General features: G+C 41.7%; 1 protein-coding gene across 2 annotated transcripts in view; it reads right to left on the bottom strand.

Annotated features, from left to right (window-relative positions):
* Positions 1–14,546, bottom strand: part of CALCR (calcitonin receptor) — a 148,996-nt gene that overhangs the window by 21,163 nt on the left and 113,287 nt on the right. For both annotated transcript variants that reach the window (XM_035129172.3, XM_088654192.1), the window contains exons 8-10: positions 7,874–8,027; positions 3,498–3,558; positions 3,332–3,398 (exon numbers count right to left, since the gene is read on the bottom strand). In XM_035129172.3, coding sequence (XP_034985063.1) covers positions 3,332–3,398; positions 3,498–3,558; positions 7,874–8,027 — 282 coding nt within the window. The remainder of the gene's footprint in view (positions 1–3,331; positions 3,399–3,497; positions 3,559–7,873; positions 8,028–14,546) is intronic.

Here is a 14,546-nt window from a genome sequence, read left to right as displayed (position 1 = left end):
CTTTGTGAAGACAGACTGAGGCTACTTCGTTGCCATTTCCGCCTTCCTCATCGCCGGAGTAGTTCTTCTTATAACGCACATGTCTGCAGGCAAAAGTTAAATACCAGGTCATCCCGTTTTGAATCTTCTGGGGTGTCAACATCCCGATCTTACACAGGTTATGTATATAAAGCTGTGGGGAAGGTGCTTTGCATGTAGAAGGTCCCAGGTTCAATCCTTGGCAGGAGAGACTCCCTGCTTGAAACTCTGGAGAGCTCCTGCCAGTTGGTGTAGACAGTGCTGAGCTAGATGGTCTGACTTGGTATACGGCAGCCTCCTATATACTTGGCCAATCTTGCCAGTTGCAATCCTATTAGAAACAGTTGCTATCAAAATCTAGGCAGGAAATAATGCACAGGCACGGAACAGCTTAAGGATTCGAGGTAGCCAGCTCAAGAGCTTTGCTTGGTGGTAGTGGCTACAATCCATATTAAGGCCAGCCATTCCTACCTTTTGCTCGGGTGGTGAGCTTTTGTGGAAGGTCCTATGGGAATAGTGCAACACCCGCCCCCCCAATTTTGTATACCACCATTTTATTTCTGTGTTGGACGCCATTCTTTCTCTTTTTCAGTTCCAAGCTGTTGAATTAGGTTAGCTTTTTGTATTCTTTTAAATAATAATGTATAGATTTCTTTTCTCTATTTATTGACTTTGGGCAGTATTCAACTTACTAATGCTTTGCGTTAGCACACTTCTTAGCGCTAGCGCAAGGGGATTTCCTCGCTCCTGCGTGCCCCACACCACCCCCAAATCATCTTCGGAACAGATTTAGTGGGTGTGTTGAGGGAAGAGATGGGGGAGAAGATTGCGTTGCTCAAGGAGAAATCTTTTCAATGATGGAACCTCAGTCTTAGCACCACACTGAGTACAACTCAGTCTGGTTATTTTTAGGGAGTATGTTGTCTGAACTGTTATATTTATTATTGTTCATTTGGTATGCTGTTGTGAGACACTTTGGGCACATTTTTTAAAAAACAAACAAACAAACATTTTATTTATTTTCTATCACTTTTGGAGACTTGGGTTAGATGGCTTTGAAACCTGAGCCTGCCTTGTATTATAGTGCTGGTTTTATGTCAGTGTTCTGTTACTGACATAATATTATTTCTATTTTGTCATGTGATTTTTAAATATGTGGTTTATTTATTCTTATGTTAAATTTCTTTAAGTGATGAAAAGTGGCATACAAACACATTAAATAGAGTTGTTCACACAGGGCCTTATATGCCAAATTTCAAAAGGAAAGCTTCTGGGTTCCTGAGGGCAGCCAATATGCTACTTGATGCAGCAACAAACCTTTCTCCCTCTTCTAGTTAGAAAAAAAGGGGGGTGGGGGAGGAAATAACAATTTCCTCTTAAAAGGTAAGAGACCCTCTCCCAGCTGGAAGTTCCTGAAGTCCTCCCTGCCTCCTGAATAGTTCTCTGAGATGACTTTTGCATCATTTGAAAGGACCAAAAACCACTGGGCTAAAATATGTTGGCCTAATGCTATAGATATACAGATATATAACCACATAATCAATACAATCATGTTGCTGAAACCATGTCTGGCATACTGAGAAGCTCCCTGCCCCCACCTGTGCTTTCCAGCTATCTGGAGTCAACCATGAACTACAAATATCCCAAAATAATGAGTCAGCTCCTTCAAAAGATCACACGGGGCCAATTAACAAAAAGACAAAGATGTGTCAAGCTGCAAGGATAATAAAAGGAGGTGAAGGAAGAACACACAAGAAAAAGCTGAGAAAGGCGTGTAAATTCAGCCAAGGAGGCACGAGAAAGGTGGTAGTGTGAAGAGAAGAAGAGACACAGCATGATTATACAGAAAGGGAGGAAAGGAAACACTTGCTCATATTATGCTCAAGACATCGTGCAGAGAAGAAGAAGAGTTTGGATTTGATATCCCGCTTTATCACTACCCTAAGGAGTCTCAAAGCGGCTAACATTCTCCTTTCCCTTCCTCTCCCATAACAAACACTCTGTGAGGTGGGTGGGGCTGAGAGACTTCAGAGAAGTGTGACTAGCCCAAGGTCACCCAGCAGCTGCATGTGGAGGAGCGGAGACGCGAACCCGGTTCCCCAGATTATGAGTCTACCGCTCTTAACCACTACACCACACCACAGAGAATTGAGGCTTGCCACAAAAACCGTTTCTTTATACTGTTCCGTTTCCATCTTTGCATGGATTGCATTAGGAACACAGGAAGTGGCCTTATATTAGAAAACCTAGCTCAAAACTAGCTCCACACCACGGGCAGCCAAGGTGTTGTTGCACTACAACTCCCATCAGCCCCTGCCAGCAGAGGCAACGGCCAGGAATGATGGGAGCTGTAGTCCAGTATCTGGAGCACAACATGTTGGCTATCCCTGCTTTACAATGACTAGCTGTGGCTCTCCAGGATTTCAGACAGGCGTCCAACCTGGCCCTACCCAGACATTTAACTAAGTGAGCAGTGGTGGGAACGAGTCTGCACATGCCTGACTTCTACATGTTTTTTTGAAGGTCTTGAAAGACACCCCCCCATGAAAACAACTGCACATATCATAGGGTAGCCCCCCACTGTTTTCAATGGGGGCTTACTCTCAGCTAAGTGTGTGCAGGCTTATAGCCTCAGAATGCAATCCTATGCACTTACTTCCAGGTAAGCACACGTAGGATTGCAGTGCACCTGTGTGCACCAGGTTTGCTCAGAAATAGTGTTACATTACTGTTATTATTTTAAAATAATCTTAAATTATTGCTATTAGCAGCGTTGGGCGCCATGCAGAAAAGGGGAATAAAATACTAAGTCTTAACTGTAATCATTAATAATATCATTAATAAAATAAAAACAAGGAAAAATAACGGGTTGTATCCAATGTTAGTCTGATTCAGAGCAGGCCAACTGAAATTAATGGTCATGGCTCATTTAGGCCTATTAATTTCAGTGGGTCCACTCTGAGTTCTGTTTACTTGGATTTAGATACTGTATTTGCCCAAATATGTGCCGCACTTTTTTTCCAATTTCCGACCGTGCAAAAGTTAAAGTGCAGTTTATATTCGTGACTTTACGCCGCCGGCAAAGCAGCTTGGCTCCCCCCCCCTCCCCGGAAGCAGCCCGGGGTGCGGGGCCAAAGGAAGGAAGGGGCTACCAAATTTTAAAGGTGCAACTTATTTGCGGGTGCAGCTTATATCTGGGCCAATACGGTGGTAATAATAATAATAATAATAATAATAATAATAATAATAATAATAATAAATAGGAAAAATAATAATACAGTGCTCTTAATGCAATAGCAAATGATTTTCTCACCAATAAAGCTGCCATCACAGGCCCATGAACAACATACAACAGGTGAGTGTCAACACTAATCCAGCAGCTGGGAGGAGAGAAAAAAACATTTACTAAAAGAGCAAACTTGCTTTGTTTTTTATAAAGAAATGCTAAGTAAACTATAAAGAACAAACATGATACTTACTTATCGTTGAAGTATTTGGTTCTTGCCACAGCATGAATTGATGCCGGCACTAAAGGAAACCCTAGAATGGATAATTATATGCATCACATTTCAGTTTTTGTAATGCAATCTATGTTGGGCTGAAAAAAACCTTTTGAAAATCATAAAGAAATGTGAATTAGAGAATAACAAGCCTATCTCTCTGTGTAAAGTGCAGCAGCTATGTGATAAAGTATGTTTCCACAAGACAGCTACTACATATGAAGGCCTTAAAGTGTGAGGAACCTGCAGCTTTCCTGTTGGTTCTTACTAAAGGAGAGAAGCACAGCAAGAGACTTCCCCCAAAGAATCCTGGAAAACGTGGTTTACTCCACACCATGCTACAATTCCCAGCACACTATAGTTCCCAGCATTGTTTGTGCTTTAAATGTATGTTGTACATGCAGTCAGGGTGACTTGACCACTGACTGCAAATACATTTCTTACTCCTGCTGTACAAAAGAACCTTTACAAGCGAGTCTTGTAATGAATATGCCTTGTCCGTGTGAGAGATGTTAGTGCTGCTGACTGAGGCAAGCCATGGAGTTAAGGCTGACAAGCACATACATAGAGTTATTTTTCCAAAGCATTTTTCTTTTAATACCACCCATACAAACTTTCCCCTGTCAAATTAAGTACAGGCTCGGGGTATCTGAAGGAATGAAGAGTTTTTGCACTCAAATCATTGCTCTGGTTGAGGTAAGCCTCCCAAAATGCTGAAATAACTAAAAATAAATAAATGTCATGGAATTCAGTTTGAGGGACTGCTTATGGATATTGATTATACTAACATTTGGGGGTGAGGTGTAGTGGAGCATGGAATGCTTTCTTTTTGTTATTGATTTCCATCTGGTTTTTTAAAAATAAAACACTGCCATTTTAAAGCGAACTGCTGCCACTCATTTTAAGAGCTATTCTTTTCTATAATAGTGTTCAGAGCCGTATGCCTCTAAATACCGTATAGACACTGAATATAAGCCTCACTTCCCCCTCAAATTCCGACCATGAAAAGTGTGGCTTATATTCGCAACCTTAAGGTATGTAGCCAGGAGCGTGGGGCAAATGCCAGGAGCGTGGCAAGGCAGTGCCCACCCCATGCATAGTCCCCCGTCCTCTCCCCCAAGGCTGGGAAGGGAAAGAGCAAGGAAAGGGAAAGGCCGCCGGCAACACAGCACAGCTCCCCCTCTCCCCGTACGCAGCCAGGAGCAGCAAGGAATGGAGTGGCTTATATTTGGGTATTTTTTTCTTTTTCTTCTTCACCCTCCAATTTTAAAGGTGTGGCTTATATTCAGGTGCAGCTTATAATTCAGGCCAATACGGTAGATTGGCAATGTCTTCTACGCTTTGAAAGCATGCTCCCTGCCTCAAATGGTTTCCATGGCAAATGACTAATGCCGCAAGTATACATGTGCTTCATAGGACTTTAGTCTCATGAAGAAAGTGTTGCTGTTAAGGTTCCCCCCCATTAATCACAGAGCACAAAGAGGACTATGGAATTTGCTACTGCAAGATGTAGTGATGATGACAACCAGCAACTGAGATGGCTTTAAAAGGAGATTAGACATATCATGGAGGACAGGACTATCAGTGGCTACTAGTCATGATGGCTTCAGTTCTGAGGGTGCTCTACCTCTGAAAAGCAGCCACTGGGGAGTAGGAGTGAGGAGATTGCTGTTGCACTAAAGGCCTGATTGGAGTAGTTCGACCTTTGGTTTGATTCAACAGGGTTCTTTTGCTTTTATTTACATGAATAAAGTTGGCTTGGTCTTGCTTGGTTCAAGTCAGAACAAACCACCGTCCCTGGGTTTGCATGACTCAAGAAACTCTGGTTACTTAAAAATTGAAGGCCAAAGCTTTAAATCACCTCCTGTCATTTGTAAAGGAGGAGGAGATGGGAGCGTGTGAATCCAAGGCTGCTACGTGCTTGTCCACATAACGCTAAACCATGGTTTGGCATTACTTCTTAGCTGAGTCTATGTCTTCTCGTATTTTCCAGGTTTAAGCAATGAGCCCTGCTCTCTTTTTGGTAACTGAAAAATTCATTGGAATTGGCAATAGTAACTAGGCTGATTTGAGGATAAAGACAGAAAATGATTCTGAGAGTGCAATTTTATACACGTCTACTCTGAGATCTGTTGGACTTACTCCTACGTAAGCATATAAAGGACTGGAGTCTAATTTCACATTTCAAAAAACCACAGTCAGAGTAACTTTTTTACTCTTCGTTTTTGTTAGCGTATATGTTCGGTTTCTGAATATTAGTTCTCATGGGAAACTTACAGATTCTTGCTTCACACAATTAACTCAAGGCAGTGTCAATTTACTCTTGGCAGAAAGCCAAGGTCTGTCTGGCCTGGCAACAGCTCTCTGATTGGTTAATGACCAGCACTGAACTCTGTTATCTAGGAATGCTAGCATAGTTGTTTCTTGTTGGGTGTTAGGAGTAGGAGTGCTACGTATGGTTGGAGAGAGAGACAGAGAGGATTTATTTTGCTTTGCTTTGTATGCAGAAACTCTGCTGGTTTTATTTTCTTTTAATAAATCCTGTAAATAGTTATTCTGCGTCTAGCCGACTAGTCATTTCCACCTCAACTAGCTTCTGCGCTGTGCAGGAAAACTCTGCTACGTTTGGGCTAAAGCCACTAGAGCTATGCCTGACACTTCAAAATTCTAAGAGTATAAACATTTCAAAACTAGATTGTGCTTTCGATAAAAAACCAATACGTAGTTGAGTTATGTGGATTTTGGGTGAAGGCTTGCAAATGATTTCAAAACTTACCCAAACATCAGCATTCTGGTATGTTAATATTTGTGATATGTCATTACTGTTGATGATATTGGAGCGATGTTCGAAGGTTTTATGGAAACAATCTGTATTCAGATTGCTTGAATAAAAACAAGATCATTCTTCTTGCAAGCAGTTCTAATTTCAGCCTCAGATAACACTGATAACTCTTGCTTCCTTGCTCCACCTGAGTGGTTTTACATCTACTGAAGTGAAATTGTAATGTGCAAAGCTGTCAGTACGGTATGACAAAGGCAAAACAGGAAAGGGTTTGTCTGCCATGGAAGTATGGCAGGAATTGGCTTTGCATTTTTAACAGCTCTCCTTAATAAAATTCAGATAGTTCATTTAGTCATCTCCTGATTAGCATTCTCATGGATATTGATTCATGTTAAAATTCATGCAAGGTGGGCACATTACCACAATGCACCAAATACAAGATTAAGCCAGCTATTGTCTCAAGGTTTTCAGTCAAATATATCGGACCCAATGTCAAAATAAATATTTTGGGCATACTATGCAATTTGACCCACTTACTGAGATGCACAGTCCATTTGCTCTAACATGAGAGGCCATTTTGCTAAGCTGATTCCAGTTGGTTCATGTGGGGCATAACATGCTACGGGAGGGAGTTACTATAGCTGGGAGCTGTGGTAGCCTCTAGGAGATTATTCTTCTGACAATCTGTCTAACAAGCAATTCATCTAATGCAAAGGCATTCCTTGTACACAACTGTTCCCACCACAACCCATCGTAGGCACCAGCTCTGGGAATAGCATGCAGGGGTCATTTAAAAAGGACAAGGGAATCATTGCTCCTCGTGCTTCAAACCAGGAGAGATTATTTTACTGGTTCTGCACAATGAGTGATCACGGTTATAAAGTATGCAGATTGCAAGAAGAAAATCCTTCTGGAGTAAGGAAAAGAAGATAAGTTAGCAACTGCTTTATTGAGAAATGGGATTTATTTGTTGGTGCAATAAAAGGCAATGTATTGTTGAACTATAATCACTGCCAGGAACACTGCAATAAGCAATACACAAGAACTGGCTTTATCAGAACCATACTTTCATACCAACATTTCCCTTCCCTTTTCTATATGTTTATCTGTAGGTGTGTGTGTATTTATATATTTGCAAATATACTGTAAAATATTATTATTATTATTATTATTATTATTATTATTATTATTATTATTTAAATAGTGATTTTATGCAAGCACCATCTTTCAAACTGTAGTGTGCCTGCTTAAAGCACACAGAATTTTAAGCCCAGGTGTTAACTTCCAATTTTGGGGGGGGGGGGGCTGGGGCTTTTGTACCAGTAAATTTGTAAGTGTCTTATGTCTTCTCTTAAATCAAATATTTTTCAAAGTAGAATATCGGTAATAAGTTTTATGATTCATCAGGAGCACTGCCTAATACTTAACAGAAAAAAACAAAAAAAAAACCTTGCTCCCTCTGCAAGGCTGTCACCAGCTGGTCTAGGGGCCCTCACACTTCCAGCCCCTGGAAACCAGAAGAAAGAAGAACAGAAGAAATTAAAGAACAGGAAGGAGGGGAAATGACACATACCCCAGCCCAAGAGGTAATACCAGTGCAGACGCTGCTCTTCAGCAAATACTGCCACCACAATGAGAGTATGAAGATAAATGCCTTCACAAAGCATCCAGAAGTAGTTACAGCCCATCATGTATTGGTGAAAAAACTGAAGCACTTTGCAGCTTACCTGTCAGACAAACAGAAAAGCATTAAACTGTAGACAGACAACCATATGAATGCCACAGGTAAGCAAACAAACAAAAGTATTGGTGCTAAGATCCAAAAGGATTTTCCATGCCTGATGTTTATTGGAATCTTCCAACAACTTCTGCGGACTGTGAGCTACAAATAAATCAGATATATTGAGGGCATGGACCTCCTAAATCACCAGGCATCACGTACAACGAGCCAAAATTCCAAAAGCTACTACCAGCAACTCACACATTAGAATTTTCCCCCTTCACTCTGAAGTTCTGCAGAGCTAACAAATAAGTAGACCTAGAGGCCAGCTAAAGTACTGGAGAGATGCTAGCTGGATCATTCAAAGGTCACATTAACCTGCCTTTCCTGATCCTTCCTCTTGGTGCTCTGTTTCTAAAAGCTAGAATTGATTTCCAAAGTTACGCATGTCTGTATTGGAGAAATGGACTAGTTATCAAAAGGAAACTCTCACGAGATCTCAGGATTCCTGTTTAAAATATGAAGTAGGGGAAACTGAGTAGGGAGAAAAGTGCATCAATAATCAAGGCTCTATACATTTTGGAATAAGTCTGGTTGTGCATTCTCAGCCTGAAACTTCCAAGCTGATATGAGCCATGGAAACCTACTTTTCACAAATTAAGCACTGAGACAAAAGAATTGCCTGTAAGAAGAAAGCAAATATCTGCATGTTCCTTATGAAAATGTAAGGTCCCTAAATCTTCCCCAGACTGTTTTCCTAAAGCATGGGTCAATATGTTCTATGACCTGTCCTTTGTAAACTGGAATGAGTCTCTCAGCTGGTGTTCAAGACACCCTCTTTCTGTTCTTATTGATCATAGCCTGTTGAGCATTGCGGTGACTGACAGACACACAGAGCTCTGTACATACTGCTCTTCAGTCGTGATGGGACTTTATCAAACCAAAACATATCCGTCTCTAAAAATTGCCAATAAACAGCCTCTGTGAACTTGACAGTGCCTTTTGGTAGATAACTTTAGTTTCTTTTATTTGACTGACAGCCAGCTGCTCCAAAAATCATTACAAGAGAAAATTCAGGTCTAAGGAGACATGCAAATATCTAAAAATGTGTTTGTTTGTTCCATGGACCTATTGAGCGCAGATTAGGGTGGCCACTTACACATCACCAAAAGGGAGGGGGGAGAAGCAAAAGAGGACGAAAAGAGGGCACAAATTGGTATACAATTTACGTATGTTGGTTTATATGTATAGAAGCAAGTTGATAAAGAATGGCTATCATTTAAACACAAATGCACCTTACCATAACAAGGAAGACCAGGCAACCTATATGCCTTCTCAGAATGTTCACCAAGGTGATATCGATTGTCAGTTTTAATGCCCCTGCTCTCTCTCTCTCCTTTATATTTAAACCAGCCAGCTCTTCAACTAGAAGGCATAGATGACTGTTCTTAGACAGCCCTCCATATAGAGGACTGTCCTCTGTAAAGAAGGACACATGGCCACCATACACAGATGCGGAGAACCACCTCTCAAATGATTTAGGCCCCATCTCTCTCTTAATCTCTCTTTGCAATTTAAGGCATGGGATATATCAACATCACCTAGTGCTACTATGAAACTTCTGGTTCTGAAAACAGTACCACGGGACAGGCCAAATCGATGCCAGCTGGGATATGGCGAGTGGTCAAAAAGAAACAACGTAAAGTGTATATATACCATATGAAGTACCCTATGCAGGTGATCTTATCAAAATGTCCACATCTCTCTTTCTTAAAGGTAATGCTTTAAGAGGCACACACATCCATCCAGGCACTGCGTCTGTGCTAGTTAGAGCACTTTCACCCAAAAAGTGGCATTGAGACTCAGCAATCAACAACAGGTCGGTTCTCAAATTATGGGACTCTGGGCCCTTGACTTCCTCAGGTTTTATCCAAAATTACGCCACTTGGTAGCCTTCTAAGAACAGTAGCTAAGAGGACCACTGCAAAAGGTAGTGAGAGCAGGTGCCGCCAGTAAAAAGGCCACTTCTGATATACTTTGATGCCCTTGCCAACTTGTCCTTTGCTCTTGATAAAACAACATTGCAAAAGAAAAGCTAGCTACTGAAGCCCCATTGTTACTTTTTCCGAATGGATAAAGCCTTTTGCAACAATAGTTGAATGCAGCCATGAGAGCAGAGTTGAATGAAACAGTGGAAATAGAGAAAGAGGGAGTTATCTGGAGGAGTCCAGCTTGTCTGAGAGTTACAGCATGTAAGTTACTGTTATTTCTATTTCATCTCATTGTTCTGCCAATGGGCACAGAGTGGCATAGATGGGCTACTGCCCTTGGCCCTCACAACAACCTGGTGAGGTGGGCTGCAGTGAGACTGAATTTGAACCCAGATCTCTATATTCCCAGCCCAACATTTTAACAACACTGGCTTTCTCTGTGGAGTTGGGTTGTACTGCTTATTCAAAAGCATTTCCTCTGCATCTCCTGAAGCAGGTTGTCAGAACAACACAGTGAAGTGGATTGGGCTGAGGTATACTAAGCCGTCATGCAGTGAGGCCAAATGGGGATTTGAATCCAGATCTCTACTAGATCTCTACTAGCTGAACACCTTAACCAGTATACCAGACTGGGTCTCTCTGTAGAGTTGGGTCTACAGAGTCTCTTAAAGAAGATCCTATTAAATTTCTGCCAGCTGGCCTGCAGCTGCATTATAATCTTAGCCAAGTCAGGTTTTTTTAAAAAATGGGTGGAAAAAGAAGAAAATTTTCCTAAAATCTGAATGACTTCTAATCCTGGGGTTCTTTGTTTATGGCTTAATTTACTTATGTTATTCAGGACCTAATCCAAATGTCCTTTAGGAAGATAAGCACTCTGCTTGTGATACAGAGTTGTTTAGATTTCATGGTGTGATTTGTTGGAGGCTGATGTATTTATTGCTGATCAGAGCTCAATGTGAAGGTCTTTTCCAGTCATACGGTCCAGTGTGTGTCCAAATACTGTGAGCTTTTAGGGCACTTAATGTCATTATGTTGCCCACATTTATGTAGCACCACATTTCCTTCATGTCTTCTGTATTTCCATACTCTTGGTCACATGCAGCGATTGCAGTTTGTTTTCTGATTTAAATTCTGCATCCATCTCCTGAGTTATTTATGGCTTTCTGAGAAGCTTAGTCTCTTGATGTGTAATAGGTTTGGGAAAGCTATTAGACAGGGCAAGAAGGATGCATCTGGCTAGCGCTTAGAGTCGCGTCTCATCAATTTGAAAATATATTAGAAAATATTAGAATGAAGAGTTCAGACTTAGCAATACATCAAGATGAACTGTGTTGAAAGAAATAGTGTTCAGGACAAGGTAAACATCAGTCTTCACTTGCAAATATTTATGGAATTTTTCATTCATGCTGAAGTGGTTTAAAGGGAATTTCATTTTAATTAATTAGCTTCTCTCCGTCAGAAGCCTCCAAGTGACTGTAGCAGCAGCCCTCAAGATCAGGCTTCCTCAGACTCGGCCCTCCAGATGTTTTGAAACTACAATTCCCATCATCCCTGACCACTGGTCCTGCTAGCTAGGGATCATGGGAGTTGTAGGCCAAAAACAACTGGAGGGCTGAGGTTGAGGAAGCCTGCTCAAGATCAATAGCTAAAGGAACCCATAGAATCATAGAGTTGGAAGAGACCAAAAGGGCCATCCAGTCCAACCCTCCTGCCAAGCAGGAAACACCACCAAAGCATTCCTGACAGATGGCTGTCAAGCCTCTGCTTAAAGATCTCCAAAGAAGGAGAGTCCACCACACTCCTTGGCAGCAAATTCCATTGTCAAACAGCTCTTACTGTCTGGAAATTCTTCCTAATGCTTAGGTGGAATCTTATTTCTTGTAGTTTGAATCCATTGCTCCGTGTCTGCTTCTCTGGAGCAGCAGAAAACAACCTTTGTCCCTCCTCTATATGACATCTTTTTATATATTTGAACATGGCTATCATATCCTTAACCTTCTCTTCTCCAGGCTAAACATGCCCAGCTCCCTAAGCCGTTCCTCATAAGGCATCGTTTCCAGGCCTTTGACCATTTTGGTTGTCCTCCTCTGGACACGTTCCAGCTTTTCAGTATCCTTCTTGAACTGTGGTGCCCAGAACTGGACACAGTACTCCAGGTGAGGTCTGACCAGAGCAGAATACAGTGGTAATCCACTTCTAGTCTTCTGAGTGTCAGAGCCTGCTGCTGCTGCTATGACTCACTCACCCACTGACCCACCTATATTTCAGCAGAAGATGTCTTCTTCTAACAGCCCAGAGGAACAAGGAAGTTTCAATGAAGATATGCTGCAATTATACAGGGCGAGTCTTTTAAAAGAGACCCCGTGGAACATGCGTACTCTGTATCCTCTTTTAAAGGACTTACCCTGTACATCGTATATAAACCCTGTGAGTTGCTGAATTACATATAAGCATTTAGGGTGAGATGTAGCAGCTGCTGCACCATTGCTCTTCAGCAAAAGGGAGTGATGTGAGCAGAGCCAGGATTTCAAGTTGGGCTTGGCAGTATAGCTTAGTAGTGCTCCTAGATCAGGGGTGGCCCACTCAGCAGCCTCAGGTGGCAGGATCCACAGGGGCAGCAAATCCCAAAGTAGATATTTATCCCTCCCTTGTTACTGATGTAGATCCTCACTCACCTTTCTTCCCTAGAAGGAAGGGAGGTACCATTTTGTGGCGCGCCAAAAGTGCCAAAATGTCTTGGGCCAGCCCTGTCCTAGATGCCTTCCGACAATGGATGCAGTATAATGTTATTATGTGGCTCTAGGTATGTGAAGAAATGTCAAGGTGGTAAATTTATAGGAATCAAGAGTAGGAAAAGCAGAATCCTGAATGAATTTTGCTTGGCACAGAGCCAATCCAGCACTCTCTACGCATCTAGTATGCTGAAAAACAACATGACAAGATGCACTGGTTCACTGCAAATCCACTTAAGTCTATAAATGTTACAAGGATCTCCTGTGTTCCAATGGGACTTGGGACTTGCCTGCACATGCAGCAAAGTGAGGTGGAAATGCAGTGGAAAAGTTTTTAGGTGGTAGAATGGATTGTATTCATTTCAATTTATGGATGGAGAATCACTTTTTTAAGAAAAAGAATGCTCCATTACTCTAACAAGACACTCAACAATCAGAAAACTAATAAAGCAGGAAATGAGCTGGGACAGAACCTTTTCCCTTGTTATGATAGTTTTTAACTGGATGAAGCTTGTTATATGGGAGAGCAATAACAAACAAAAAAAGGCAATCCCCCACAGTCAGACTATTCTACTATGCCAGGAATCTCACTTCATTCTACTGTGTATGTAGACCAGGCTACAAATCACAGGTAAGCTGCAAAGAGCTGTCACGTGAGACATCTGTTTAAGCCCTCATCATTCATATGTCCCTGGTGACCTGTCTCAAAAATCAACCGTGCTAAAGTTCTAGTAAATCATAGAATCATAGAGCTGTGGAGTTGGAAGGGACCACGAGGGTCATCTTAGTCCAACCCCCTGCAACACAGGGATATTTTGCCCAGTGTGGGGCTCAAACCCACGACCCTGAGATCAAGAGCCTCATGCTCTAGCAACTGAGCCATGTTGATGGACAACTGCTGAAAAAGTTGCTCCGCTGTCTGTTAGTATTGAAAACGGCTCATCATTTTATTACATTTGTCATTTGATTTCAGATCATAAGACATCAGGAGATTTCCCGCAGACAATATAATTCAGTCTTAAATGAGTTTGCGTTGGGTTTGGATCGCTAAGCTCCCTCTGCTTATTAGATCAGCGCTCTATGACAGCATGCTTAAATTCCAAGTGTCCATAGATTCTAATAAATAAGCAACAGACCTTTGCCAAAATAACACAAGGCTCAACAGTGCAGCTTTAAATCAGTTTTCTGTCAGAACGTATTATACCCGTTCATATGTCATTACCAGTACCTGTTTTCAGATTTTGAGCTGTTCACTAAAACCCATTTCAGTTAGCAAAGTGAAAGTTGAGGACTCCTCCCAAGAGTGATGATTTCATTTCCTTTTTGTCCATGTTAAACACCTCCCACCCCCCATCCACACTATACATTTAAAGCACATGGCTTCCCCCAAAGAATCCTAGGATCTGTAGTTCACCCATCACAGAGCTGTAATTCCCAGCAGCATCAACAAACTACAGTTCCCAGGATTCTTGGGGCCAAGTCATAAGCTTTAAATATATGGTGTGGATGTGACCAGTGTGTCGTGGGTCTTTACGGCCATTCACAACATTATCCAAAAAGCTACAGGCCGAATTAGAATAGTACATGCCTATGCAATCTACATCATAAGAACACAAGAGCAGATTACTCTCACCCCTACTTAAAAGTTCTGCACCTCCTACGTAGTCAGGGTTCTGTAATGCCTGAAGAGGGCAAAATAATTTGTCTATAAAAGGGCATTTTGAATGATGATTCCTGAGATCAGAAAAGTTTTCCTCTATGTTTGGGTACAAATGGACACCATTTTTAATCGAGAGGGCAGGC

The sequence above is a fragment of the Zootoca vivipara genome, chromosome 11 (genome assembly GCF_965207765.1).
Source record: "Zootoca vivipara chromosome 11, rZooViv2.hap1.1, whole genome shotgun sequence".
In the NCBI taxonomy this organism is placed as follows: Eukaryota; Metazoa; Chordata; class Lepidosauria; order Squamata; family Lacertidae; genus Zootoca; species Zootoca vivipara.
This window is presented reverse-complemented; position numbering and strand designations above follow the sequence as displayed.